The 27701-nt window shown below is 41.6% G+C and overlaps 2 protein-coding genes across 2 annotated transcripts; both read left to right on the top strand.

Annotated features, from left to right (window-relative positions):
* The first annotated feature begins 984 nt into the window (after nt 1-984).
* On the top strand, nt 985-17603 carry LOC148323417 (follistatin-related protein 1-like). Its single transcript, XM_088315010.1, has 11 exons — nt 985-1148; nt 1268-1324; nt 12773-12874; nt 12952-13081; nt 13636-13668; nt 13823-13953; nt 14636-14757; nt 15009-15121; nt 15994-16104; nt 16182-16276; nt 16917-17603. Exons 2-11 carry the CDS (start codon nt 1268-1270, stop codon nt 16956-16958), a joined length of 936 nt encoding a protein of 311 aa, XP_088171136.1. The 5' UTR covers nt 985-1148; the 3' UTR covers nt 16959-17603.
* A 1642-nt stretch (nt 17604-19245) lies between these two features.
* lrrc58b (leucine rich repeat containing 58b) lies at nt 19246-23478 on the top strand. The gene is made up of 4 exons (XM_088315926.1): nt 19246-19930; nt 21539-21667; nt 21749-22026; nt 22974-23478. Exons 1-4 carry the CDS (start codon nt 19473-19475, stop codon nt 23168-23170), a joined length of 1062 nt encoding a protein of 353 aa, XP_088172052.1. The 5' UTR covers nt 19246-19472; the 3' UTR covers nt 23171-23478.
* The last annotated feature ends 4223 nt before the right edge of the window (nt 23479-27701 follow it).

Raw genomic sequence — 27701 nt, 5'->3', positions numbered from 1 at the left:
CTCTTTTTTTCATAATTGTTTTTATTTAATTGTTTATAAATTATCGTCCAATTCTCGCTGACTTGTTCCACTGTTCCAATTTAAGAGTCCCTGTCTGTCACAAGTCTAGCTAGCGAGTTGAGAACTACAGTAATTTCTATTCTCATGTTTACAATCTGCGTGCATGTAAACAGATGATGCAAAACTGATCTTAGTATGTTTTACCTAAGTGTGACGTAATCCCCACCGTTTTTTGAGTTAGAAATCTATTTTAATTAAGAATACGCACGTATTTTCTTTTTTAACGCAAACGTCCTAGATTCATAGTTTGACCTATGGCAACGAAAATGCTTTTGTTCATCAATCTTCTGTGTTCTTCAGGAATTACGTCATGCCTAGAACTGCTGACTTAATACACTTTCTATGTTGAACTCTGCCATACAGTTAGTTGCCTTGGAATGACATCACGCATCCGGGTTTGTCGCTCGGCCGAATCTAACTATTTTGTCAAATATACAAAAGTTTCACGTTTTATTATTTGTATTATGTGTCATTACTTTCCTTGTGACACAAAAGATTTAATTTTCCATTTTCTGAACTTACTTCACACTTACCTCAGCATTTTTTTCGCATGAAGGGTGAAATAATAATACTAATCATAATAATGATGATAATAATAATTAGTATTATTAATATGATTAATAGTAATAATAATAATAATACCAATAATAATAATGATAATAATAATGATAATAATAATAATAAACTGCATTGATATTGTATTTGTTTTAATATTGAAAAGTGGTCTGAAAATACAGCCAAGGACCAAATGTCACGTCATGGTGAAGTTTATGTGTACTATAAAATATATTTCGATGAGTATATGTCGCATTCCTTGCTGTCATTAGAATTAATTTGAATACTGCTGGGGCGCTCAGCCACACTCCTCCTCCTACTCTTCAACCTCCTCCTCCACTGTGGAGGAAAAAAGACATTTCATTGGCTCTGTAGCTGAGAGAGGAGGAGAAAAACCGGAGAATCTGCTCGAATTCCTCCAAGCTGATCAAATTTCCTCCAAGCCGCGGTCCAGCTTGCTCACCGTCGAACATCCACTCCGCTCCACTTCTCTCCTTCGCCGAGCCGTGGAAGCTGTTGGCCAAAACGACAAGGTAATGAAAAGAACGCGCGACCAAAGTCGTTTTAATGCGACTTAAAAGTAGATTTAACTACAAAAATGGTGTTTGAAGAACCTGAAATCTGACCCCCCCCCCCTCTGTCTCACGAACAGATGTTACGGGGTCTCGCTGTGTTCCTTCTGCTCGCTCTGACTCTCTCTCGCGCGGAGGTAAGTTTGGACACTTTCAACGACCACATTTTTTTTTTTGGACTGATTGTCAAAACCATGCCGAAATACTAAAAGCACCAAAACACGTCCAAATATTTGATGGCGTCATGTTTAATACTGTTAATACAGTTTTCTTAGCTGGTTTTCCAAAATATCCCCAAAATGCTTATGGACTTTGGAACCAAGCTACATTTTCCCACCACTTCTCTTATGGAAAACCAAGAGAGGTCCCAACCATTTGTAAAGTAGCTCAGAAAAGAGGACTAAATATATTTAAAAGAGTGACTTGTGAATGGAAGGCAGCTGTAAAAAAGAAAATAAGGAAGGTCAGTCCTTGTGTACATTTCATCAGCGCTGCTCCACCTACACTTTTGCACTTCTTTTTGGGATGTTTGGGTGCAAGAATGCCGGGCCGCCTGGCAGCTGCTCTAATGCTGTCCAAACAGTGCTTTTGGGTGGTCAGTGTGTTTGTTTGTTCCTTCAAGAGTGAGCTCAGAAGGATTGGAGAATACTTGTTTTATTAGTATCACACCACAAAGAGAAGAACTTCTGAGTAAACACGAGCATCTTGTGGCAGCGCGATGGCACTGAACACACATGAGGTGTAGTGTCACTTTGGAAATTGGAGAGCAGACACACAGGTGGCATTTCACGGTCCTACTTGGCACAGCTGTTGAACACTAGGCTTTTGGCTTTATCCAAAAGGTACTGTCACAGAAAATAAGATGCTTTTCTTTTCCATCAGGTTGTTACCTAATTAGAAGAGAGATACAAAAACACAATAATGACAGGCAGCATTTATGTTGAACACCTCACAAGTAGATTTGTCCTTCCAGGCTTATGGGAAATGCACCAAATGAACTGGTTTCCTCTTGTGTTTTTTGTGTGATTGTTTTCTATTCATGGCCTCAGTGTTTTTCATCCGAATGTTTACAAATGATGACGATTTGAGGTTCCATGTTGCACGCAAGCGGCGGCGTTAGCAGCGGTATAAAAATATGCCAGAACTTGCGATCTTTCATTAGATTGTTTTATATATATTTCCTGGATTTTTTTTTTTTTTTAATACAAATATTTTCCGTAATTATGAGTTCACTACTGCATTAGTGTAGGATAAAGATAGACTCTGCTCCGTTCATGCAGACAAGCAGCAGCTGAGGAAAATGAGAAACATTGTTTTTATAGGCACTGTAAAAGGGGCTATAGTTTCCACAATATGTGCAGTCGAGCTTAAACCGTTGCAAAGGCGGAACAACGAAAATACCCGACAATGAAGGTGGTGTCTGGCCAAGCCCATTTCAAGCCATACTTGCACGGATTTAGGATGCAATGTCGTCTTCTTACTGAGTCCTGGAAGGCGTAGAAACCGGCAGCATTACGTACACGACAAAAGCAGGTCACCAAGTTGACCAGATGATGTAAATCCAATCGCGGTGATCACGTGACATAAGCAAGCAGTATTTCTTGTCAGATTTGTGTGCATTTCAGATCCAAGTTAATCCTGATTTGAAAAAAAAAATCTCTCACAATATGCTCCCGGGATGCTAGAGGATGGACAACAAACATTGAGTTATTCGTATGACTGGATTAAGAAAGTTAAGAAACGCCCTGTGGTGGAAGAGATGCGCATGACGAATTGGTTACTGGCTGCCAAACGAAGGCGAGGAAGATATCCACCTTCCTCAGTGGAATCTAAGTTTCCTCAATGATAAATAAAACATGTAAGGTCTCCCACTATTTCCCAAAGCGTTTTTTGTGTTATCCCGTTAACACACACACACACTCGCATTCGAGCGAACGTTGACCAAAAACATTACCTGCTTGGCAGAGCAAAAAAGCAAACTGCAAATTGTCGAGAGCCCCAACATCTTGCATGATGTCCACTAATGACGCAGCCCCTTTTTTTCCCTCCCCTGCTGACCTTCCATTGCCCCCCCCCACCTTTGCCTGCCTTCCCTGGAGAATGCAGCATTGTGTGCACGCCTTATTCAATTCCTGATCGCAATCTGCGAGGAATGGCTCACTTGGGCCGCAGTTTTTTCAACGCAGCCGCGAGCCAGTTAATGGGTCGGCATCTGTTCTCCGAAGGTAATTACCCTGATAATATACGGCCTGTTGTCTGGCCGTGGGAAGGGCTTAAACTGGCATACCAGTCAGTGCTGTCTCAAAAAGGTCAACAAGTTGCAGCAGAAGCCTCACTTGATGCAAGCGCGTCAGATGAGCTTGCCGGCCACTCTTGCCGTCATCAGAGACACGTTTTACGGAGCGTACGCACGGATTGTGTGAGCTGATGTTTTTTGCTTTTGACATTGTTGCTTATTCAACTCTGGCCATATGCTGATCATGTCCAGTAAAATATATGACATGGTTCTGTGAGAAAGGTACCAACACAGAATGGGGGACTCATCTCAAATTTCCCCATTGTGGGACTAATAAAGGACATCTTATCTTATCTTATCTTATTTCATCTTTTTATTTGAGGGATCTTCATCACACTTTGTAGCCAAAGCTACAGTTAGGGCTGTGCTATGGCAAATTCGGACAAACTGTGTGAACTGCGCTATAATCAAGGTTGCATAAGTGTACTCTTTGCGGGAAGTCTTTTTTGTCCGTTACTCATGAAATTGAGCGCAGATATTGCAATGTACTTTGCATGATTTCCCCATTATCAGAGGTGTTTTTTTTATTTTTTTTTGGTGTCTGCATACTTTTAACATACGTGGCAGCAGTGTGACAGCTATGAAACCTCTCAAACAGTTGCTGAACTGCAGTTGGGGACAGAAAAAACGTCTTGGCAGGCCTCAATTTTGCAAAACTACTCCATTATTAATTGGCAAGCCATGGGCAAGGGAATTATTTGTTTACAAAAACTCTGAAGTCTAAGTTGTCAAATGCTGAACGCCTGAATGATATCTGAAAGGAAATACAGACAAATGTGTATCGTCACTGGAAAACCCTCCGTATCCTCGAGTGATTTGCTCATATAAACAGCGAAAAAGTAAGGAAATGAGATTGACCCCTTGTCTTCCAGGGTCCTTATGAATACTTATGAAACGCAGTTGAATAAGTTTTCGAATTTAAAGTATTGCGTTGTTTGCTGTAATAATGTTGACAAGCGTTCGAGCACATTCTTTATCCCATGCAGCACAAACAACACCCTTGTTGCCGAGCATGTGAATGTCTACCCTGCACAAATGTGCTTGTCTGACCACATCAGCGCTCACGCCGATGTGATAATACAGTTTTTTTTTTTTTGTTTCAAATGGCCAAAACATTCCCATTTTTATTTTCAGATTTTAGTTAAATGCCGCTGTTTACACAGCCACCAAGGAGGGTGCTCCAAGTACAAATTGCATCACCCTCGACAAGAGGCTGAGGGAAATCTCTTGCGTTGTATCCAGTGTGAAATATCAAGCATCACACAACAGGAGGTTGATATGCAAAGCGGACCCGGATGTGAGCCCGTGCACCGCCACGTTCACATCTATTATCCCGCATTTTTGGCGGTGACAGAGTGCAATGGTTAATTTACCTGGAAAGGCCAGCAATGGATCATGAAAATTGCAGTTGTCAAGGCAAAGGCGCACACGAGCGCTAACCTCTCAAGCTTCAGCAAGCAACAGAACAATGAGGACATGCCCAAGTAGATATTGCGTCCCTTGTTGGCGCGCCATAGGCGGTTCTCTTGCATCCGAGGTGGGCTAAAAATATCCGCCCAGGTGGAGAGAACATGAGCATGTGATGGAGGGGAGGGGCGGGCATTTTGTCCTCTGTCTTTATCAGCCCGCTCTAATGACTTCACTTTGACATGCAGTTCTAGCAGGGGCGAGATCGGGGTGAGGTAAGACTTGGCTGTGTATGCGGGAGGGTGGGGGGGGGTTGTTGTTTCACGTCCCCGCGGTATGTTCTCTTCAGTGTTAGATTTGCTTGAAAAGCTTATTCTTGTAGCTTTAGTCAGTGGACTGGTGGCTTCTCATTACTTTGAGACAAGTGAGAAAGAAAAGCTGTGATGAGACGCAACCGCCATTAACTCATTTACTGCCATTGACGGCTAAAGTCGTCAAAGAGCCTTTTCTTTTTTTTTTTTTTTTTACTCGGCTGGTAGTGAATGAGTTAAAAGCCAATGTTTTGTTGACAACTGCAGTTGCCAAGCCAATCATAATCTCTGCTTGGGCTGATTGTATAAAACATAATGGTCTGATTTTGCAGAGTGAAGCAATAAGATTTTACAGGTTACACTGTGTTCTAATTTCATTACAGTTTTTGCAATTGTCCCCTAAAAACTGAGTTGAGATTCTTCACTAGAGTTCAGAAGCAAAGCCTTTTTCAAATGTTCTCTGTTTGTTTTACATTTGTGTTAAGCTAACAGCAGATATCCACTGGCAATTAACAAATCTAAACGTTAAGAAGCTCGTTTGTAACCGGGGAACTATGAATTAATCAGTAAAGCCAGCCCATGTATAACATTCGTTGATCCATTCGTTCTTCATATGCTTATCTTGTCGCCAGCTTTCCTGTGGCGTTTGCATATTCTACCAATGTCTGTGTGGGTTTTCTCCGTGTACTCCAGATTCCTCTCACGTTCCAAAAACATGCATGCTAGGCTAATTGGAGCCTCTAAAATTGTCCGTCGGTGTGAATGGTTGATTTTCTGTGCCCTGTGATTATCTGGCTGCCCGTTCAAGGTGTAACCCATCTCGACTGAGGTAGATTCCGACACATCTGCAACTCTAGACTGGATAAGCGATACAGAGAAAGAAAAATCCGATGGATGGGACAAAGCAAAGTTCTAATGATTCCAGGAGAACTCCCTAACAATAATTTATATTATATTATTTTCTTATATATAATACTTTCTTGGATTCAGGAAGTAACTGAGAACTAGTACAGGAAAAAAGACATGTTTAAAACATCTTAAAGTCAATTCCCCCTAAAAATCTTTGCAATAAAATGTTTAATGAGCCTTCACTAGTCTAAACATGACACTTTGATTAATATTGGGTTTGTGGAATATGAGTCAAGCCGCAAACTCACCTGTTTTTAGCCATGTCAGGCGGCGGACATTTTGCCACTTTCTGTCAACTAAAAATGGCATCATAGTTGCTCAGGGCTCAGGTTGACCAATAACATCTCACCTCTTTTTTTAAGCTGAGCCATGATTGGTCGTTACTTGGCCCTGAGCAAATGTGATGTCATTTTTAGTTGACAGAAGTTACAAAATGGCCACCCCCTGAGATGACTAAAAACGGGTGTTTTTTTTTCCTGCTTAACTCATATTCCACAAACGCAATATTAATCAGAATGCCGTGTTTAGACTAGTGGGCCTGCATAGAACAAATTCTTGTTCAGGAAATTGTTGGGTTGACTTCCCCCTTTAATTTTTCAATCAGAATACAAAAACAGCCACCTTCTTATGTGTCTATATTGAATCATTATTTATTTGTGGTCCTTGGGCGGCAGCCAAATTAGATCCAAGACACTTCATTCCAAAGTTGGCCAGTCAAGTATTCATCCTTTGGGATGTTTTGAAGAAAATCCGTTCTAATTCATGCCTAAACCGTTTTCTCCGGGTCAGTTTAATTAGTTCCACACAGTTAACGCGCTAGCAGACTCCCTCTTTGTGTTGTTGTTGCTTCACTGTTAAATAGAAAACACATGAGGAGCAACATTCTGCCTGACTGATTCTGCCCTTTTTGGCCTAAACTACACAACGGCCATACCAGTCAAGATCTGACAGTGTGATCAACTATGATATCGAACAATCTTGGCAAAAGCGCGATCAGCCAAGGCTTCTAGACCTGCGACGAAGAGTGATCTGATCTTCAAAGCTCAGTTGACAAAGGCTGTGGTCGAGCGCTTGCTCAACTTTGCTTAAGTGGACTCCTCACTTCTTCCAACTATCAACCCCAGTGATGGCCTCATTGAACAAGTGGAGAGGAGGGCAGGGAGTGTCGTCATGGCTTTGGATTGAGTCTCGGCACAGACGCCTCCCTAACACCAGCTCGCCTACTGGAAAAAGGCCGCAAACGGAAAAAAAGAGAATTTGAACGTGTAAGTTAGGTTTGATGAGGACTGACAAAAAAGACGTGATGGATGTGGGTCGGGTGATTGGCGACAGGGCCGGCACGGTGTATGTGTGTGCAAGACGTTGGGGGGGTGGGGGGGTGGGGGATTCATTCTTTTTAGTTTAATTGCGAGCAGATGTGACTCAGCCCAGTCAGCGACTCCTTCCAGGCTTTTTCTTCAGTCTCTCACTTTCTTTGTCTTTGTCTCCTTAAAAATAAATAAAAAAATCATCCCCACCGCCTTTACGTTACGAGGTCTTGGACACGCAGGCCTGGTGGGTGGAGAAGAACAAGAGGCTGCAGACGGGAGTGACATCATCTCATCCGTGGATGCATTCCTTTCACGCTGAATAAGAAGCAGGTTGAAGACTAACAGGCAGATGGCTGCAAACTGCTCATTATCCAGGGTGCTTTAGTTCCTGACGGGTTAGTCTCAGCCCACGCCTGTCCTTAAGCAAGACCACCCCGATTGTTTATCGTGACAGTTTTTCTTCGTCCTCATTATTGAAATGGGCGTGCGGTATCTCATACAGCACACTCGCAAAGCAAAGCTCGCAACTCCAAGGAATGGGAAGATTCTGTCATCTTAAACTACACAAGAAATGACACTGAAGTCTGATTTGAGATGTTTAAAGTTAATTAGAGTCGGAACGCAGAAAACATCCAGAGCTACTTTAATTATTGAGTGCAAATCCTCCAGCTTTAATGACTCCAGTCTGTCAGTAACAGATGAAAAGTCGCTCGCTTGTGATGCGTCTCCCTCGTGCTTTGGGATTTAGGCACAAACTCGCATAGATTTTTCAGATGGAAACTAGTTCATACTTCGCCAGAGTCTTTCATTCGTCTCGTGTTGTCCTTCGGGAAGTCACGGTAAAATGCAACCTCTGCTTTCTGAACCAATGTCCAAAAAAAGCACGAGCGACAAAGGAAACGCATGAGAGGGGGAAATCAGGGGCAACATTCTGACCTAGATACCGATGAGATTTTGGCTCAAGACGAACCCGGTCAGACCCCAACTGAGGCACAACATTGCTCAGGAATGTACGCTCCTTTCCTCCCATTTTGAGTTTTAACAAGGTCCTTCACGTCTTGAGATTTTCCTGACCGCTTGGTTTAAGACTGGCGCACATTTGGAAGTTGTTGTGTTGTGAATCATCTCACGCGTCCAAATATCATTTCTTTCATTTTAATACTGAAGAGACTCTTGATTGGGATTTGACCCAATTCTGACACAGATAATTTATCAGCCATGTTGTTGGTTTATTGGAACCCATAAAGGCACACGCAATCGGTTCGTCCCTGAACACCCCTGATGAAAGTCAGACCTTCTTTTGAAGTGTCGCAAAAAAAGTACCGTCAAAGAAGAAGAAACACTGAACCAACATGAAACTTTTGAGATTCCTTAATCTGGGATTGCGCGTGTTATTGTTAAAATCTTGCGTGCTCTCATGAGGGACAGCAGATTAAACAATGTGTGTTTGCATTGTATGAGTTCAAGGGCTTTTGATGTTCACTATCGGTGGCGAATAGGAATTGTTCACGTGGAAAAAAAGTCAGAAATGACAGAAGGCATCAAAACAGTTTGTTTCTGGTCACATTCAAAGAAATTGCTGTTGTTTTTCTCCCATGAATTCAGCAACATCTGTGCATGTTTGAGAGCTGGCAGTTTTCATCTTAAAATCGTTGCTATTGTGTTCCTCCACTTCTCCGGAGTAAAATATCAAAGCAGAACAACAATGAAGGCTTCGGTGTAAAATGTGGAAAAAAAAGCACTTTGTCACGTCGTGACATTCTGGAATCACTCAATAGCCACTTACGATGGGCGCCGCGTTGAATCACAAGATCAAGAAAAGATTGAAACAATGACATGACAGCTTTATTCTGATCAATCCGGGACTGAAATGGAAGCAGAAATCCAGAACATTCAAAGATGTAAACATAACATGAAGGATTCATTGATTAACGTGCACGGCAAGTTTTCATGCTCTTTAAATTTCTTACGTGCAAGATGAAGTTATTCCGCATTCAAGCCATCAATCTATTTTCTCCACGCTAACGTAGAGTCGGGCACTCGTGGGAATTGATCCCAATTGGCTGCCGAGTGACATCGGCGCCGGAGAGCCATCGATTGACCTTCTAACGCATCGGAGCATAGCTAAGATATGCGCACACCTATGCACAGCAGCCTCATTGTGCACATACAAGGCACAAAATGTCGCTGGAAACGCCATTATTGAGTTCCCTGCTGCTCTGGTCATAATTTCTTATCAGCAAAGGCAAGCAAGAAAGGATTTAAAAATACATTTGATTGTCAATCGCAGCGCAGGAACAATTCAACTCTATCAGCGTTATCATCACCATCTCTTTCTAATCGCATCATCTTTTTTTCCCCTCCACTCCCGCTTTCCTTTTATATTCCTTCCATTAAACAGAACAAGCTGGTCTCGGTCCAGTGGCACTCGGCCCTAAAAGGACAAGACAGTGGGAATAAAACAAGGTGACAGGGCAGATCCGGGCACAAGCGCACTCAACTTAAACGTGAAGATGCGCAATGAAGCTTCTTTGAAAAAAATCATTCAAAGTTGATGAATTTCCCAGGAAGCCTTTTTTTTTTCTTTTTTTCTTTTTTTTTTTAATTCAATCAGGACGTCCATCTCATCTACATGAGAAGTATGCTAGGATGGGCTTGACTTCATTTCTTAGCATACATGGTGACTTCCATTTAATTGGAGATCATCACTTTGAACTGCCATGATTCATGTCAAAGAAAACCCACGGAAGTGGAGGGTGCTTCTAATTTGCCAGAATGTTTTCATTTGCTACCTGCTGAAATGCTAATGAGTGTGTTTGTGTGTGTGTGTGTGTGTGTACGCTCTAATGAGATGCTGAAATGTACTGGGTTGACGTTTCTACATGAGCTGTCGTATCCATTTTTAGGGACCTGAATAGCACATTAGGCAACGGTGTTAGCAAGCTAGCTGACATTTTTCATAGCAGTCATTATAAAACGGTAAACGGGCTCCAACACGCGCAAGCAAACAAACATGTGGACAAGGACAAATACAATACTTTTGTTATCAAGGTTTGTGCTCAACTGTGACAAGAGTCTGACTTTTTTCCTTTGGGTTTTTATAAGTGGCAATGGTAAATGGGCTTTCATTTGTATAGCCCCATCTCTCCTGTTACTGCTTCAGGTTAAACACGAGCTAAGCAAACTCCCGCCCGCCCTCGTAAGCAAAAGTAAGAAAGCTGTGTTTTCATATTTGGTGCACAGATGATCATTGAATTTCTCATGTTAACGGTTCGCAAATTGTATTTTTTGTTTTTAATAGTGAAAAGATGGTGGGGGAAAAAAAGGGCACACTATAGAGTTATGGGTTACTGTATATTATCTTGAAGATCATAGTTCCTTTGACATTTTTAACTGCAAATGAATAACCCTGAAGTTCAAATTTGGTAGTATTGCTTTTATCCAATGAGGTATTGTTTATATTGTGCAGACTATGCCACTTTGTACGCACGTACACAGCCACTACCATACATGCGATATTTTCTGTTAATATTTTGCTAGCAATTTTGTGTAGGTGTGCGTTCAAATATATTTACAGTGTGTTTTAAAAGTATGTTTTTATATATTTAAATGTCTTCCAAGTGTGTGGCAGGGAAAATGTAGTTGTCTCTCAAGAGAGTTGATTTCAGCATACGGGAGTTCACTGTACTCTACAAAAAAAATAATAATAATGAGTGACAGTGGCAATATTCAGACACACTACCTGGATGTGTTGAAACATTGTGCTGTGACATGGGGGTCAATGATAACATCGAGAAAAAAAAAAAAAAAACGCACTCTACTCATTATGGGGCTCTCACTGTTGATTGGCACTTGTGGTCTCGCCGGTCCCCCCTCTCACCATAGCAACAACCCAATGGAATCGGTTGTTGACGGGAAAATACAAGGCCTGTGAGCTTCTGCGTTCATTAGTTAAATGTCAGGGTTGTCTGGATGCTCGTGACGGACGGAACACCACCCGAGTCATCTGCAGAGCTTATACAGAATTCACCGTGGTGGTTTCAGTGCTAGTAGGTTGCGAGCTTCAGGCCACCGGGATCACTTTGAAGACCCCCCCCTCCCTCAACATAGGATTATTATGTGTGCGACTTTTAAATCATGCATAGAAGTGAACCACCATTTCCCTCAAGCTCCTCTCGCCACTTTTGAGCTTAAAGTAATCTCTACTTTTGCATGTGACTTCAAACTTCCCCCACCCGTTATCCATCTTGTTGCATTCAATTATTGGTGAGCTTATGTGATTCTCCAAGAATCCAACCCTTGTTTGAGTCCACATACCAGACCCTAAATGTGGACCGCAAGCTCACGTGTGCTCAAGCACAGGAAGGCCCAATTCTTTTTTTTTTTTTTCTGGCTTGCTCTCGTTACAGGAAACGGCGCCTTAGAGAGGGGGAGGGAAAGGGGTAAAGATTGCATGGGAACAGGCCCAAAGAAAAACACACACACAAGCCAGACTCCAGATGTGGAAACACCCTGTACACACACATACACTCCAGTGCGCTGACGCAGAAACACAAAAAAGGCACACAGATGGAGAATGGAGAAGGTAATGAGGGTCATAAAGTGGGTCTGAGTGTTTACTGCTTGAGATTGGCCTTTTTTTTTTTTTGACTGGGGTGAGCAGTGGAGTGACACATCAGACAAGCCGACAACAATAGATAAAAGAACGAAAAGACGTCATGGCGAAATAAACAAAGTGGAAAATGTGTTCTCATCCCGTTTACTTGTCAACATGCAGTTCCATTTTTGCCTAATTTGTTGAGGCTGGGTCTGAGTCAGCCCACTGAGTTAAAGCAGCTGCTCTCACGTCATGTCATGTGCTGCCACCTAGAGGAGAAACTCCGCCTCACTATGTGGAGCTGCTTCTTTGCCTGTCGCACGGATTAGTGATTTTCTTCTCCAGTCAGATTTGGGGTTCAGGAAAAAAAAATGAACAGTCGGAGTAGAACAGGAGTGCATATACATTTTTGCGACATTTTCTTTTGCCTGTACAGGAGTTACAAAGTGCAAGCCTGGAATTTAATTAGAAGTTTTGTGGAACTGATTTTTTTATTTTTTAGGCAGTTTAAGTGTAGTGTGATGAATGTTATTGCTCAATGTCACCAACGCTTTCGTATACAGTCAAGTTAACTCTAAGCGACGCTTTTGGAACCAGTTAAAAAAAAGGGTACTATCTAGTGTTAATATTAAGATGTGGAAAGAATATGTGTCTCAAGTAGAAATCTTGTCTGACGAAGCCCTAATGCAACATTTCACATCTCTGATTGCGAGCGCATGCGTGTGTGAAACTAATGTCGGTCTCTTTTATTTCAGGAGCTGCAGAGCAAGAGCAAAGTGTGTGCCAATGTCTTCTGCGGGGCTGGCCGGGAGTGTGCTGTCAATGAGAAGGGGGAGCCCAGCTGCCTGTGCATAGAAGTGAGGGAGAGGACAAATGATCGGTGGGGTGAGAAAGAACTTCATGTCCCATGTTTCCTTTGTCCCCCCCCCCCCAGAGCTGTAAGCCCCACAAGAGGTCAGTATGTGGCAGCAACGGAAAGACTTACAGGAACCACTGTGAGCTGCACAGGGATGCCTGTCTGAGCGGACTGAAGATCCAAGTGGCCTATGATGGACACTGTCAGGGTACGTTTAGATCTTTACAATTCATGACAAGTGAAATGTTGCGTTTAAAACCCGATTTTAAAAAAAGATGTTATGAAGGCTGCGAAATGGCAATAAATGAGTGAAACTTGGTGAGCTCCAGAGAACATAAATATGGGCACAATATTGTGGAATGATTGGAGTTAACCGTTTTGGTTATACGGGTGTTTAATTACACGCATTACTTTGGTTTTGTTTATCTGAGGAGGTGTCACTTGTTATTTTCTCCTAAATGTCGCCAGCAGAGGCTGCCGTCACTCAGCAAAGCTTGCTGGGTGCCGCTTTCAATCGATTACCAGATTGTCATATTAGTATCTTATCAGGAGTGAACTTTTAACCGCTCGCCCTCTGTAAAGTTGTATTTACACTCCTGATAACCTGAATGTTGATCTGAGCCGCGGCGCAGAATTACTTTGTGGAGGCCATTTATGTCACCCTGTCCAGTTTCAGACCTTTGGCCAAAAAATCTATGTCATCATCAAACATCATCACTAGTCTTGCGATTTTAACTATATTTTTTTTAATCATCTTTTTAGAGAAAAAGAGTGATCAGGCAGCCGCCAGCCCAGGTGGGTGTTACATTCTGTCAGTCTGAATTTGTTTAGTGCACAAGCATGGTCCAATAACAAACAGATAAAACGAAATACTTCCTACAAAACAAGCTATATAGACTCTACGGGAGGAATTATTCATGATGTTGTTCGAATGTTCCTCGTCCTGTAGTGGTGTGCTACGCAGCTGACCGCAACGAGCTGAGGAGTCGCGTAATCCAGTGGCTGCAGACCGAGGTTGTCCCAGATGGCTGGTTTGTCAAGGGCTCCAACTTCTCTGACATCCTGCTCAAGTACTTCAAGGTGGGCCAAACGATTGTACCCGCCATCCTCTTTCTTGACTCTCAGGATATTCTTTCAGAAAATGTCTGTGTTTTTCTAAATATTTGCAATTCGCAACCCAGACGATATTCGCCCGAACAACTCACCTATTCGCAGTGCTCGGCGATAAAAGTATGGATTTGGCGCCAATTTGGGCACATATTTGGAATGAGTTGAGGAATTTCAATAGACAAAAGTAGCGTTTTGACGCATTGTGTAGCATCTTTGTGCCAAGAACCATGTTGAAGTGACTTGAGGAGCTTCATTTGCCAGCATCGAACCTCTGTAGGCAATAAAATTGAGTTTCGATATTGGCAGCAGTTCCCTATCACCTACGTTGGTTGTTTTAATCTGGCAGAATGACATTACACTACCTGGCTGTTGCATGCACTTAATGTCAAAGTCATTCATACACGCAGTACGATGATGTGACCCGAATTTGTAAGAATACGCCACAGTCGATCACTAATCAACGACAATGCAACTGTAAAGTCTTGATCACACTAAACGTTTCTTAATGAACAAATTCTACGGTAACTGCGCGTGCAAAAAATATGATTGCATGCTCTTTTTAACCTTGAAATGTATAACTTTTGTAAATATGGATGGAGAAGTTATTTTGTGTTTGGAGTAAACAACAACATTGAAGCCATTTTTTTTGCAGTCATATGACAGCGGCGATTCCACGCTGGACTCCTCCGAGTTGCTCAAGTTCATCCAACACAATGAGTCCGTGGCGACCGAGATGCAGTCCTACGCAGACCAGGAGAGCAACAAGCTACTTCGGTTAGTGTCTGCTTGCATAATGTCTGTTGATAGATTACACATTCCTTTTTTTTTTTTTTTTACTTTTCAGTATTTGACCTCTTTGCTTACCATGCAAGCAACTTGGCTAATGCTTGCGCATGCATAGCTCTACTATATGCTCTGGAGCTATTTTAAGCGGGTCACTGAACTCCATCCATTCCAGTGTAAACTATACTCTGCAAAGTCGGCTTGCTCCTAATTGAGTTTGCATGTGTGTTTGCACCGTCCAGGAGTCTGTGTGTCGATGCCCTCATTGAGCTGTCCGATGAGAATGCCGACTGGAAGTTGAGCTTTGATGAGTTCCTCAACTGCCTGAAGCCTGGGTTCAACCCGCCTGAGAAAAGTGAGCTTACACCACATTTTGTGTCGCTCTATGGATCGGTCGCCAAGCAATCACATGCCACACATAAACAAACGACCATTCGCACTCTCGTTTACACTTATGGGAAAATTCTGATCTTAATTAACCCACCATGCACACAGGTTTTTGGAATGTGAGTGTGACTGAGTGTTTACCAAACACGACATGTGCAGTGAAGATATGGCATCTGCATAGAGATGAAAGAGTATCGCTGCTGTAATTCAGCTGCTGGTTGTTGCAGTGTACTCATGCTCAGAGGATAAATAAGTGGGCTAAAGTTCAGCGCACTGAACCCTGTGGCTTATGCAGAGTCAAGGTCTTGTATGGTCATTGAGAAACTCTCTCTAGGATTACTCCAGGCACATCAGAAAGTGTTTTTTTTTTTGTCATACTGTGGGATAAACATAATAGAAGCATTCCTAAGTGCTGTTTTTTTCTCATATTGTGGCCAGTGGGTGTTTACTTCAACAAGGAGAAAAGGGCAGTCAAGGTCCTTATTTGCTGAGAAGCCTTTTCTTGGACAAAAATGAAGTGAAATAATGTTAACAATTGGAATTTTAATTTAAAACAAAAAAAGGGCTATTGAAAATGGAGAGAAATGTTCAAGAATCTTAGCAGGCAGGAAGAAAGCAGAGCAAAGAACATAAAAAAATGGACTTGGAGTAGAAAACACTGCAGATTAAGTCCAGAGGCAACAGAAAGCAAATTGCCACATCAATTGTCACACATCTCAGTTCTGTGCACGGTAAGTGTTGCTGTTTTGGTTAGCAATCATGTTTAAATGGGCTCAGCAGTAAACTATTAACTCCGTTCACAATCCCACTTACTCACCTTCTTGTACATTTTTTTCCTAGAATGTGCCTTGGAGGATGAGACCTATGAGGATGGTGCGGAGACACAGGTGGAGTGTAACCGCTGCGTGTGTGCCTGCGGCAACTGGGTATGCACAGCTATGACCTGCGCAGGTAAGCAACAAGATAATGATTGAGCTTTTTCCTCTGTCTCTTTGTACCTAAACACAATTGACTGCCTTTGTGTGCAGATAAGACAGCTGCTGTGGATGAGTCAACACATGGCGGAGAGGAGATGACAGAGGAAGAGTGGGACCTCCGCGTTGCAGAGCTGAACAAACACCAGGTTGTTGTTTTTTTTTAATCAGTAAACCAACTAGCCCAAGGATCGGATAATGGAAATGTGTTTTTCTTGACAAAGGAGATTTGAATTAAACTGCAGAGCCCGTAAAACAGCATCCTCTTTTCAAATTTGTCCACGTAAGCTTTTTAACAAAAACACACACCAGGAAAACTGAAATCAGCATATTTTGAAGAGGAGACTTGTCTCAAAAGAACAATCGTGCTGTAATTAGTGGAGCACTGGCAAAAAACATGTTCATATACAGTGTGGTATAAACCAAGTCAGCTGGGTATAAAATGGTCGAAAAAAAATAGATGGGTTGCTTAAGAATCACATTTTAATGCTTACATTTACAGTTTAGGCAATTTATAATGCATAGATATACAAATGTATATATGTTCTCCTAGAATTATGAATCTAAATATTTAAAGGTTTTAGAAAAGTGAAGCACTCGGAATACTTTCCAGATGCACAGTATAACAGCACGACGCTAACAAGGTTAAACAAGGGCGATAAAGTTAGCTGGCCATTAGCTACCTCCTGCAGAACTTTTAATGCCACTACTTTATTTTTATGAGTGAGACGTTATAAAATTCCTTCGTACAACCACAATATTGACCATTATTGTTTTATTTTACCACAGGAAACAGTGGAGAAAATGAAGGCAAGCACAAAGGAGGCCTAAATGAGGCTGCAAACAAAGAGAGGATGCACACGACCACCCTTCCTCTATACTTGACTGACTTTGCAACCTCGGTGTTGTTATGATATCAACATGTTTTGTCTGCTATTTTAATTGTTATTATTATACATTTTCTTACAGTGTTTTTTATTGTTATTTGTTTCCAGGGACAATGGTATGATTCCCTTGCATTCAGTACTGTCATATTTGATTGTATTAACTACTCTTGTACACTTCTTACTTTGTATTTTTGCAGTTCGTAAGGGTAAAAAAGCAGGATGTCAGAGTTTTTCAGATTGAGCAGCGTTGACTTTAAGGTTAGACGCAAGTTAGGAGGGTACAACTGTGAGCAATTCATGTATAATTGTTTTTCATTCTCTTTGCTGTCTTGGTTCATCCAAACAACCAACCGGGGGCATTTTACATCATTTTACACAAATCCCAATCTGATACTCTGTACGGGCTCAAGTTTTAGGACATCAACTCATTACTTTTGTCCATTTAATTAACATCTCACTTCGGGTTTCTAAGTTTCTTTCACATGGTGATCAAGCATCATAGCTATAACAGAGGACCCAACATTTATTCACCATTCTTTTTTTCGCACAACCTGTCATTTGTTTTTTCCCACCGTGTGTCCGTTGTGCAAAAATAGCACCTACATGGAAAGGGTGGTGTAAAGTCAAGAATCTGAGGCTGTGCGGTACCTGCGTCTAAAAGGGAATGGCTCAATGATGGGCCAGATGTGTGAAGTTTAACATGGTTGTCACTTTGCTTACTCTGGTTTATGTGTAAAAGGCAAAGGCAGATAAATGTTTTCTGTGATAAACTTCACACTTCTGACCCACCTTCCGGCATTTCCTTTGAGGCAGGAGCCGTCCCGCCTCTCTCACGGCTCCCAAAAGAGTGGCTACTTACACAGCCAAAACGGCAGTGTAAAAGGGACCGCACGTGACCATAGAATGGGGACGTCTGAAACCAAAGATGTGCTGAAAATGTTGTGACTTATGTAAACAATTCTCCAGGTAAAATTACTCTGGGCCCAGCGACAACACTATACCTTTCAAATTCAGCCTGTACAAAAGGATGAGCCTCGCTAGTGTAATTGCATCACGAAGCACATTTGTGTGTTTGAGGCAGTGTGTGTGCTGTTAAATGTGCTTTTCCTTTTCGTACGACAGTGTGTTGATTTGTGAAAACCCTGCGTTTAAATTAGGACAGTAAAAAAACAGTGCCTTAGACTTGCAAACAGTATTGGCCTGCACAATGTGTTTATTTTGTGTTTTTTCCTTTTTTTTTTTTTTTTTTTAACCACACATTGAGTGTGGCTTTGCTGATGTTGGTAAGTGGCTTGTGATTAATGCTGATAAATGCCTTGTGGAGATTTTTGGAGGCCACTACAAATGACTGCAAGGAATATGTATGGAACTCAATAAATGTTTGTACACCATATAAGTTGTTTAAACATACATTCACTCTCATTATGGCCTTGGGGGAGCTGGAACATATTTCACCTGAATTTGGGCAAGAGGTCGGGCAAACACTGCATGGTTTCCAGTCAATCGCAAGGCACTGTCAGTCTTCAATTAATTTCACACGCACATTTTGGTATGTCGGAGCCTGCATTCTTCCCATGCAAGGAAAATGAAAATATGTAAAACTCCACACATTAACTCAGAACTTTGATGTAGATGTGCAAACCTTACTACTGTATGTAAGATTAAATAATTTGAAAGAGGACATCTGAAAAGTTTGGATAAAAACAGATGATGCAAAATGTCCTATGCATATAGAGCTGACGTCAGCCTGAAACCTCACGTGACACGTGCACGTGTTATTTTCACAATTTATCGACCAATCTAAAGTGTTGAAAATAGTTTGCTCTCTTTGATGGGGCAATGTTAATGGTGGAACAAACTTCAAGTTCTGAGGGTCTCCATAAAATTATAATTCTGGACGTTCTTCCCATGGATGCGAAACATGCACGGTCTTGTATAACCTGTAATCGAAGACTAGTGTTGCGTAATGTCACTTGAGCTGGAGTTTGCAGTCTGAAAATCATCATCATAATCATGCACGTGCATAGTTTGCAGCCCTTGGGTTAATATGTATGTATGTATGTATTTATTTATTTTTTATCATTTAACCAAATATACTGTACTAGAAAATAACTCTTGTTTCATGACTGATTGCCAAACCAATAGAAAAAAAGCTAGGTGGGGCTTAGCGTCGGGTTCGACCAATCACAAAACGTAGGGGGTGAGGTCAAAGCATTGAAGAACTACAAATGTGGCCGGCATGGTACACGAAATCTGACGTTTAGTTGCGTAGAGTGTGTGGTTTTCGAACACTGAGATGCGGTTAAATGTTGTCGGAAGCAGCAACGAGTATTGTAGAGCGTGAAAAGCAAGCCTGGTTGTGACGATATTGTCCGAGCGAAAATTCTCTTCAGCGCGGACTTCGCTAAGAGTTTGCAAAAGACGAAGAAGAAAAAAAACTAAGAAGACGACCCCCAAAATGGAGCTTGGCGACGGGGCGGCGGGGGGCAGCGACGGCGTGCTCGATTTCTCGCACTCGAACTTGAACACCTTTAACGTGGACGACGTCAGTAAGGAGAAGAAAAGAGACGCCAAGCAGCTCTTCCTGAACACCAACCGACTGGGCACGCTACCCTCGTCTGTCGCACACTTCTCCAACCTCCAGTTGTTGGACATCAGCAACAACAGACTGTCGGCCATCAGCAATGACATCACACGGCTAGCTAAACTGAGGACGCTCATTGCCAAAAACAACTGCCTGAACGAATTCTCGCTGCCCAAAGGCTTCGGCTCCATGCAGCTGGAGGTACTGAACTTTAGCGGGAACCGCTTTGAGGAGATCCCCTTGCAGTGCACCAAACTCCGGCGTCTGCAGTCGCTGTCACTCGGCGGAAACCGACTGAAAAGTATTCCCGCCGAGATTGAAAACCTAACCAGGTGAGTCACACAAACGTGCTAGTGGGACCGAAACGCAATAATGTTGCTACTTCTACGTCACACGTGTCGAGTATGATGCAGATCGACGTAATGTCGTCGCTTTTAGAGGATTTTGTGCACTGGAAGGTTGAGGCCTGTGCGACTAAAGCGAGGATACGCGAGGTACGGTTCGGGATTTTTGCTGTCACCACAACAGGCGCCACAAAGGCGGGCCGTGTCACCATGGCAACGGGGGTTGTGGGGTTCACTTGCGATGGACGCTCCGACCTTTGACCTACCATTCGTCTTTGTGTGAGGACAAATGCTCACAAGTAAAGCTGCGCGTTGTGTGGGTGATTAAGTTTGTCCTTGACTAAACTGCGTTTTTGTGAGGTTTGCTGAGATTTCAGGCCGTGAACTGTGATGACTATACTTTGTGTAGTATAGTGTGTGGCTGCCTCAATTTCATCATATTTGTCTTGGAATGTTTATTTTGGAAGGGCTTCTAACAGTCTTGATATGCAACAATAACATTTCTCGTCTCTTATTCAATCAACCATGTGTTTGTGTAAGACGGCTAGATATTTAAATTGTTTTTTGGCAGTAATATATACGCTTTCCAAACATCCATCCATCCATTATGTCTACCGCTTCTCCTCACTAGGGTCGCGGGGGTGCTGGAGCCTATCCCAGCTATCTTCGTGCAGTACGCGGGGGACACCCTGAACTGGTTGCCAGCCAATCGCAGGGCACACAGAGACGAACAACCATCCGCGCTCACACTCATACCTAGGGGCAATTCAGAGTGTTCAATCGGCCTGCCATGCATGTTTTTGGAATGTGCGAGGAAACCGGAGGAAACCCACGCAGGCCCGGGGTGAACATGCAAGCTCCACACAGGATGGCCGGAGCCGGGATTGAACCCACAACCAAAGCTGTCTCACACTGTGAGGCCATCATGCTAACCAGTCGGCCACCGTGCCGCCGCTTTCCAAACATTTCTTGTTATTTTTGCGGGGGATGAGGAACCAGATTTTTTTTCCTTTTTTTTTTCATAATCATCAGACTGACTACTTCAACAACAGTTATTGTAAAACAGTTTTTATGGGTCACAAAATTTTTTTTCCCCCTGCCAAGTGAAAGTTGTTGAGCTGCGCATTAAAGTTAGACTCCAGGTAACTGTTCTCCTCTCGCATTTGCATCAATGTATGAACCTTTAGCTCCCCCTACTGGTTATTTTGTTTTTGTCAGGTCAATCTGTTTGGACACCCAATTAGTTTATGTATAGATCTTTGATTACTTTGTATCTCCTGAATATCGTTAACTATTCATTGCCATAATAACTAAAAGCCAACCAGGTCTTAGGTTTTTATGTGACAAGAATAAGGCAGCGATATTTTATAAAGTTTTAAAATCAGACACATGAAGAAGTACTCAATCAAGACAAGAAAGTTTTAATTTTACACGCTTGATGGAAATGTAGTGCCCGCTAATGTGCTTATAAATTTATAATTTCCCGTTAAAAATAAAAAAAAAATATTTATTTATTTAAAATAGGCATTACAAAGTTTTATGATTCATGTTGTTATGTCTTCTCAATGGAACACTTTCCTCTCCTTGCCCTTGCAGTCTTGAGTTGTTGTACCTTGGCGGAAACTTCATCTCAGCCATCCCTGCCGAGGTTGCCAACCTTCCTTACCTGAGCTACTTGGTGCTGTGTGATAACCGCATCCAAAGCGTCCCGCCGCAGCTCACCCGGTAAGTCAAGACCGCTTGGGCGTCATCCCGCCGAGCTGCCCTCGCTTCACCCTTAAATTTTTTTTTTTTGTATCGCTTCAGACTCCACTCGTTACGCTCACTGAGTCTCCACAACAATCTTCTCACGTACCTGCCCCGAGAGATCCTGAGTCTGGTGCACCTGCAGGAGCTCAGCCTGCGCGGGAATCCGCTGGTGGTGCGCTTCGTCAAGGAGCTGATGTACGATCCCCCCTCACTGCTGGAGCTGGCCGGTCGCACCATCAAGAGCAGGAATGTTCCCTACTCCCCGCCAGACTTGCCTTCCCACTTGCTCAAGTACTTGGACCTGGCCAGCAAGTGCCCCAACCCCAAATGTGCCGGTCAGTTCTTTTGGCCGATAATGATGAGTGACTATCCTGTCTGATTTTTGTTTATTTGTAACACTAATTAAGTTCTGAAAATTTATTTTAGTGTCAAGAATAATTTGTTTTTCGGGGAAGGGGAGTCTTGGACATGTAGTAAAGTCCTGTAAGAATTCAGCCCAGTGTGAATCGACAGTATTAAACTTCACCCGTCTATTTAACTTTTTCCTTAAAGCAGTAAATTGTAATGGTGGTGATGAAAGCAGTTTTCTGACTTGGCTGATCAGCATACTATGGCAAAGTCGACAACGATAACAAAACTGGTTACCAGCAAATTTTAATCAGAGATGGCTTGATGTGCTTATGTGACACTGATTTAAAGCCTTTTTTTTTCTTGCACTTCAGTTTTTTTGTTTTAAAGTTTCACCTGTAAAAGCTTGTGTAATATGATTTTTTTTTTTTACCTTGCGTTTTAATTTTAAAGCTATGGCGTTTCAGAAAAAAACTGATGCTGAATTTACACCTTAATCCATAAATATTAATAATGCATTGCATGTTATTATAATTGAGAAAATCTGATGTTCTCGCGAAGAAACGAGGGCAGATTTGAAAAAAAAAATCATCTAGATTAATACATGTACGGTTAGTCAGATGCACTTGAAATGGTGACAGGATTCCATTTAATGCAAGTTCACAGTTATGAGAGGATGTTCGCACTTAGGCAACCCCATTGTTGCGATTTTCATTTTTAGTCTGTCTTGTTTATGATGCGGAACATTTTGAAATGATTTATCTTATCTTAGCTGCGGGCATTTGAACAGGGGGGGGTGTCGGCATTTTATTTTCACTGCATGTTTTCTCGAACAGTTCAAAGTTTTCTGCTGACTCAGTTGTTTCAAATCACATTATCTGCTACGGGGGAATAAAGGATGAGCAAAACTCATGGTTTTTGGTCTCTTCGGCAGGTGTCTACTTTGACTCGTGCGTACGCCACATCAAGTTTGTGGACTTCTGCGGCAAGTACCGCCTGCCACTCATGCACTACCTGTGCTCGCCGGAGTGCACCACGTCGCCCTGCAGCTCCAATCCACAGAGCGACGCCGATTCGGAGGATGAGAACAGCGTGCCCGCTTACCGCCTCCAGAGGGTGCTGCTGGGCTAAAACTTTACCATTGCCAATGTGCAGCACAACATGTATTCTATTACGCACAATTTTTACTTCCATCCATTATCTTAACCAGTTCTACTCACAAGGGTCACAGGCGTGCTGGAGCATATTCAAGCTGTCTACGGGCAGTAGACGGGGTACACCCTGAACTGGTTGCCAGCCAATCGCAGGGCACACAAAGACAACCATTCACACAAGAATGTTCAATCAACCTATCACGCGCTACTTCTATACATCTATTTCTGCTTTAAATAAGACACATAATGTGTTGTTTTTGCAATATAAAACAGTTCTTAAAAACAGGTACGTGTCATACTTTTGAGAAAATACGGTACGGATCAGTTTGCGCAGACCATTTGATCATACAAATAACACACAGAATTTGGAAATGCCACAAATGCCTAAAGTGGAGAAAACCATGTAGACACTTTATTTGCTTGAGTAAAAATTAAAGCGCGGGATGTAAACGAATCGCACTTGCTCAAACCACGACTGCCTAATTTAACCGTACTGTCCTGTCACTTGAAAGTGGTTCTGAATCCTCACTTGGCACAATCAATCATTATTGGCATAGAAACTATGTGGGGGAGGGGTGTTAATTCAAATTGGTTCCGTTGTTGCGTAATGTTTTCTAAAATCAAGAGATTAAATAAAAAAATTAAAAAAAACTTAACTTAACTTCGCCATGTAGTTTTGCACTTAATGGGTAGCCGACACTCCATACGTAGAACCAACGAATACAAGCACTTCAAAGTCTATTTCCTTTAATATGGCCACTTTAAAATCCATTGGTCGTTCCCAGCAGGTAAGAATTTTGCATTTTTTCGCTCGACACTTGTAATTGATGAGCTCCTTTTAATTTAAATTTCACAAGTTCAGTACTGGACATATACCAGGCACACTGCAGGATTTCGCTCAAGCGTAAAACACAGCACAAACATTTGTGTGGATGTTCAGGGATACTTCCGTATTTTACTGATGCAATCAAACTTGTTTTAAATGAGAATTTTTACTTGGAGGTCTACTATGTTTCTTATCTGGGAGCTTTTAAATAGTCTCCTTAATGTATGCAGATTAGACGTGAGAATGTTACACTGGCATCTAAATGATATTATTGGCTTCTTGCTAATGTCTTTGTGTTTGTGGGTCCAGCAATGTAATAGAAACACCCGGAAATGTGACAAGATTACTATTGATTTTTTTTTTTTCTGTATTATCATAGAAAACGGTGTAACAGAATTACTGCTTTTCTACCAATCACATTACAAAAAAATACAATTAAACTGCAGCATAGCTTGCACTGAAACAAAAAACAGTTTGTGTCTATGGGTATGACAAAAATAATGTGTACAATACAGTGTGTCTGTTTTTTTTTCAATTTTAAACCATTTCAAAAATATTATTCTAATTTCAAAACCAATCATTTATTATGGCTGTTTTAATGTACTTTTATGAAACAGCTACTGTTTTATTTAGATGATGACTAAAAATAGCAAATTTATTCTATTTGGATGACAGTTGCTCTCATAAATTCATTGTCATTCGAAAAGACAATTTTGGTGCTGAAATGTTTTTTGCCTTTTATAGTACATGCATAGGACCACATTGTCGCGACCTGATGAAAGATCCACTTCTCCACCTCAAGATTGCAGTCTTTTTAACTTCAAATGATTCTCTGGGGTCTGTACTGTTCCAAGTAAGTCGCCGAACAACCAATGAAAACGTTTTATGAGGTTGGGTTTCTAACGCGTCGCTAGATTTTCTGCCACGACTGAAACAAAATGAAAAAAAAAGTGAGTGCATTTGGGCTTATTAAAAAAAAAGTAGCTATATGGACCACTGTATTGTAAAGGCCTCGCACATGACAAGTGTTGAATGTACAGTGCGGCATGCTCAGCTTTAGCCTTGACACATGACAGCCAGTGTTTTACTGGAGAACAATCAGGACTTTGCAAAGTTACTGTGATAATCCGATGATTATTATTTTGACTGATTCTTACTCTTCTTCAAAAAGTCTGAATAGTTGTCTAATGCCATATAGTTAATTCTCAGGGGCACACTGAAAGAGAATTATGAGGGTGCAAAAAAGTTTTGTTGCAATAAAGTTGTATTTTGGTGAAAAATATAATTTCTAGAATTTTTCATGTATTTTTTTTATATTAGATTGGAAGGAGTAACAACTCATTTCATGGTTTGTGTGATGTTCGTTTATTTGTGGAAAAGATTAAGAAGTCATTTATTTCTGAAAAAAAAGTAATTTATTAAGGAAACTAGTCTAGTTTATTATTTTTTTTGCATTAGAAGTTTTTTTTAAAATAAGAAAATATTTGAAGAAAAGATTTTGAATGTCTTATTAAATTTGTTGTATTTTTATTACAGAAAAAAAGGTAATGCGCATAAATTTAGATAAGAGTTATGATAGTTTTATGAAAAAAAATATTTGAATTCCTGAGTTTATTTGAATCGGCTTTTTTTAAGAACAAATGATTAGTTATTAGAAATAAAACCGTTTTCTATTGTTTTATTCTCTAACAAAAACAAAGCTGTAGATGTAACTTGTGATTCATAATGCCCACTTTTTTTTCACGGTTTCTGATATGTGCAATGTATGTGACCGCACGAGCTAGGATCAACACTGATACTGCTGGAGCATCTTTGGTTACGAATAATACCTTTTTTTCCCTTTTATTTAATTAAAAGTGACAGTCTATTGCTTTGCCCTTCAGTCACCACAGTCAGCGTCCCCAAGTTGCTAATCCAGTCGCTTAGCAACCTGGCCTTAAGAAAATGTCTCTGAGTCGTTCTGTCACTCATCAAAGACGGACTTGACGTGCTTAAGTCGGGTAAAATGACTTGAATTGTCTCACTTGGAAACGATGAACTCAATGTGCTGCGTAGGATTGCTGGGATTCGATATAGTTTCATGTTGATCATTCGGCAGCAGGAAACCGGTGCAGCCCGTCAGCAATGATAAAAGCTGGAAAATTGTTACGTTATAAAAAGTTTCTAGTTAATACGCATCACATGGATACTTTATGTGGCACAACTGGGTGAATTCTGCCTTTCAAAAGACGGTAATGCTCACCCAAAACTGACTCTCATTAAGTCAAGTTTAGTTAGTGACATGAAATTTGTTATAAAATAGTCTCAAGAACCCATGCTTGGAAACTCACAGGAAGTCTGCCATTTTGTTCAGGAGAATCGAGGGTCCTTCAAAAGGAACTTGTCGAGAATGAATGGATTACCCAAAAATTAGGCAGCACGATGTGTGGTGGTCAGTGGTGGTTGGTGGTTTGTACATTTGCATAACACAGTTCAGGTTTGAGTTTTTAACCTTTCCTCCGACCAAATGTGGTTTCTGGTTTGTGCAATACGTGCGGCTGCACACTATACAGAACACGCGATATTTGCGTCGTCTCCCTCGGTCAAAAGACGTGCAAAGCAATGCTGTGTGTGGGGATTCATTCTTGGGGGATGATGGGTAGTATCGTTATCGGGTGGCTATGCCAGGAAATTTCTAATAATACTTTTACATCATAGCCATGTCAATAATTAACCTCGATGCTGACTTCTGCTCTGTGTGTCAATGAAATATTCAGACTGTTTGTAACCCGAACATTGGAATTGCCAGCATACCTCTAGCAACAGCGGTCATGCACCTGTAACAAGTTGATCTTAAACCTGATCTTGAGGGACACACGATAGCAGCCGACACAAGCTGCCTGTAACAGAGACGCTTTTGTTCCTCAATGGGACACGAGCGTGCTGTCATCAGATCCCAAAGCACTTCCAACACCTTGACGCTTGCTCTTAGTTGTTTTGGATCGTCAACTTCTACTGGCTTCTGCTTTTTCATGACCACTTTGAATGCACCTGCGTAATAAGTACCGCGTAACCCGAGTAACGCCTGTACACACTTTTAATTGAAATTGTCAGTCCAGTATTCATTTAACAAACAATATGCTCATAATTGTGGTCGTCGTTTGCAGTGTATCATACTGGAAGCCGTTCCTAATAGTTTGGATACCTTAAGACAGGTGTGGGCAAACTACGGCCCGGGGGCCACATGCGGCCCATTAAACGTTTTAATCCGGCCCTTGAAAAAAATTAAATGAATAAACCTTGTTAATGTTTTATTTCCTAAATACTGTGGTGTGTCAAAGACAGATATTTTGAACCCATTGTGGCCCACCATACAAAAAGTTTGCCCACCCCTGCCTTCAGAGAAACATTGCTGAATGTGTATCTCTTTGTCCCTGGCAATGTGAGTGTATTTTGGTTGTGCTTTGGTGTCTCTTACAGCTGTGAGCTGTATTGCCACGCCCTCATCAGGAATGACCCTGTGCACGTGTGTGTGCGTGTGCGTGTGCGTGTGTGTGTGTGTATATATATACTCTTGTCTTTCCGACTTTATGTGGCCCCACCCTTGACATCCCCCCTTTATTGTGTGGTCATCGCTATTGCAAATCGTTTGATTAGAAATGCTTTCACCTTAATAAGTTGTTTATAAATCCTGTCGTTGTAA

The sequence above is a fragment of the Idiotropiscis lumnitzeri genome, chromosome 14, assembly GCF_059441095.1.
Source record: "Idiotropiscis lumnitzeri isolate Australia: NSW breed Sydney's pygmy pipehorse chromosome 14, RoL_Ilum_1.0, whole genome shotgun sequence".
Lineage (NCBI taxonomy): Eukaryota > Metazoa > Chordata > Actinopteri > Syngnathiformes > Syngnathidae > Idiotropiscis > Idiotropiscis lumnitzeri.
The sequence above is the reverse complement of the archived record's forward strand: the minus strand, read 5'-3'. Positions and strand labels throughout refer to the sequence as shown.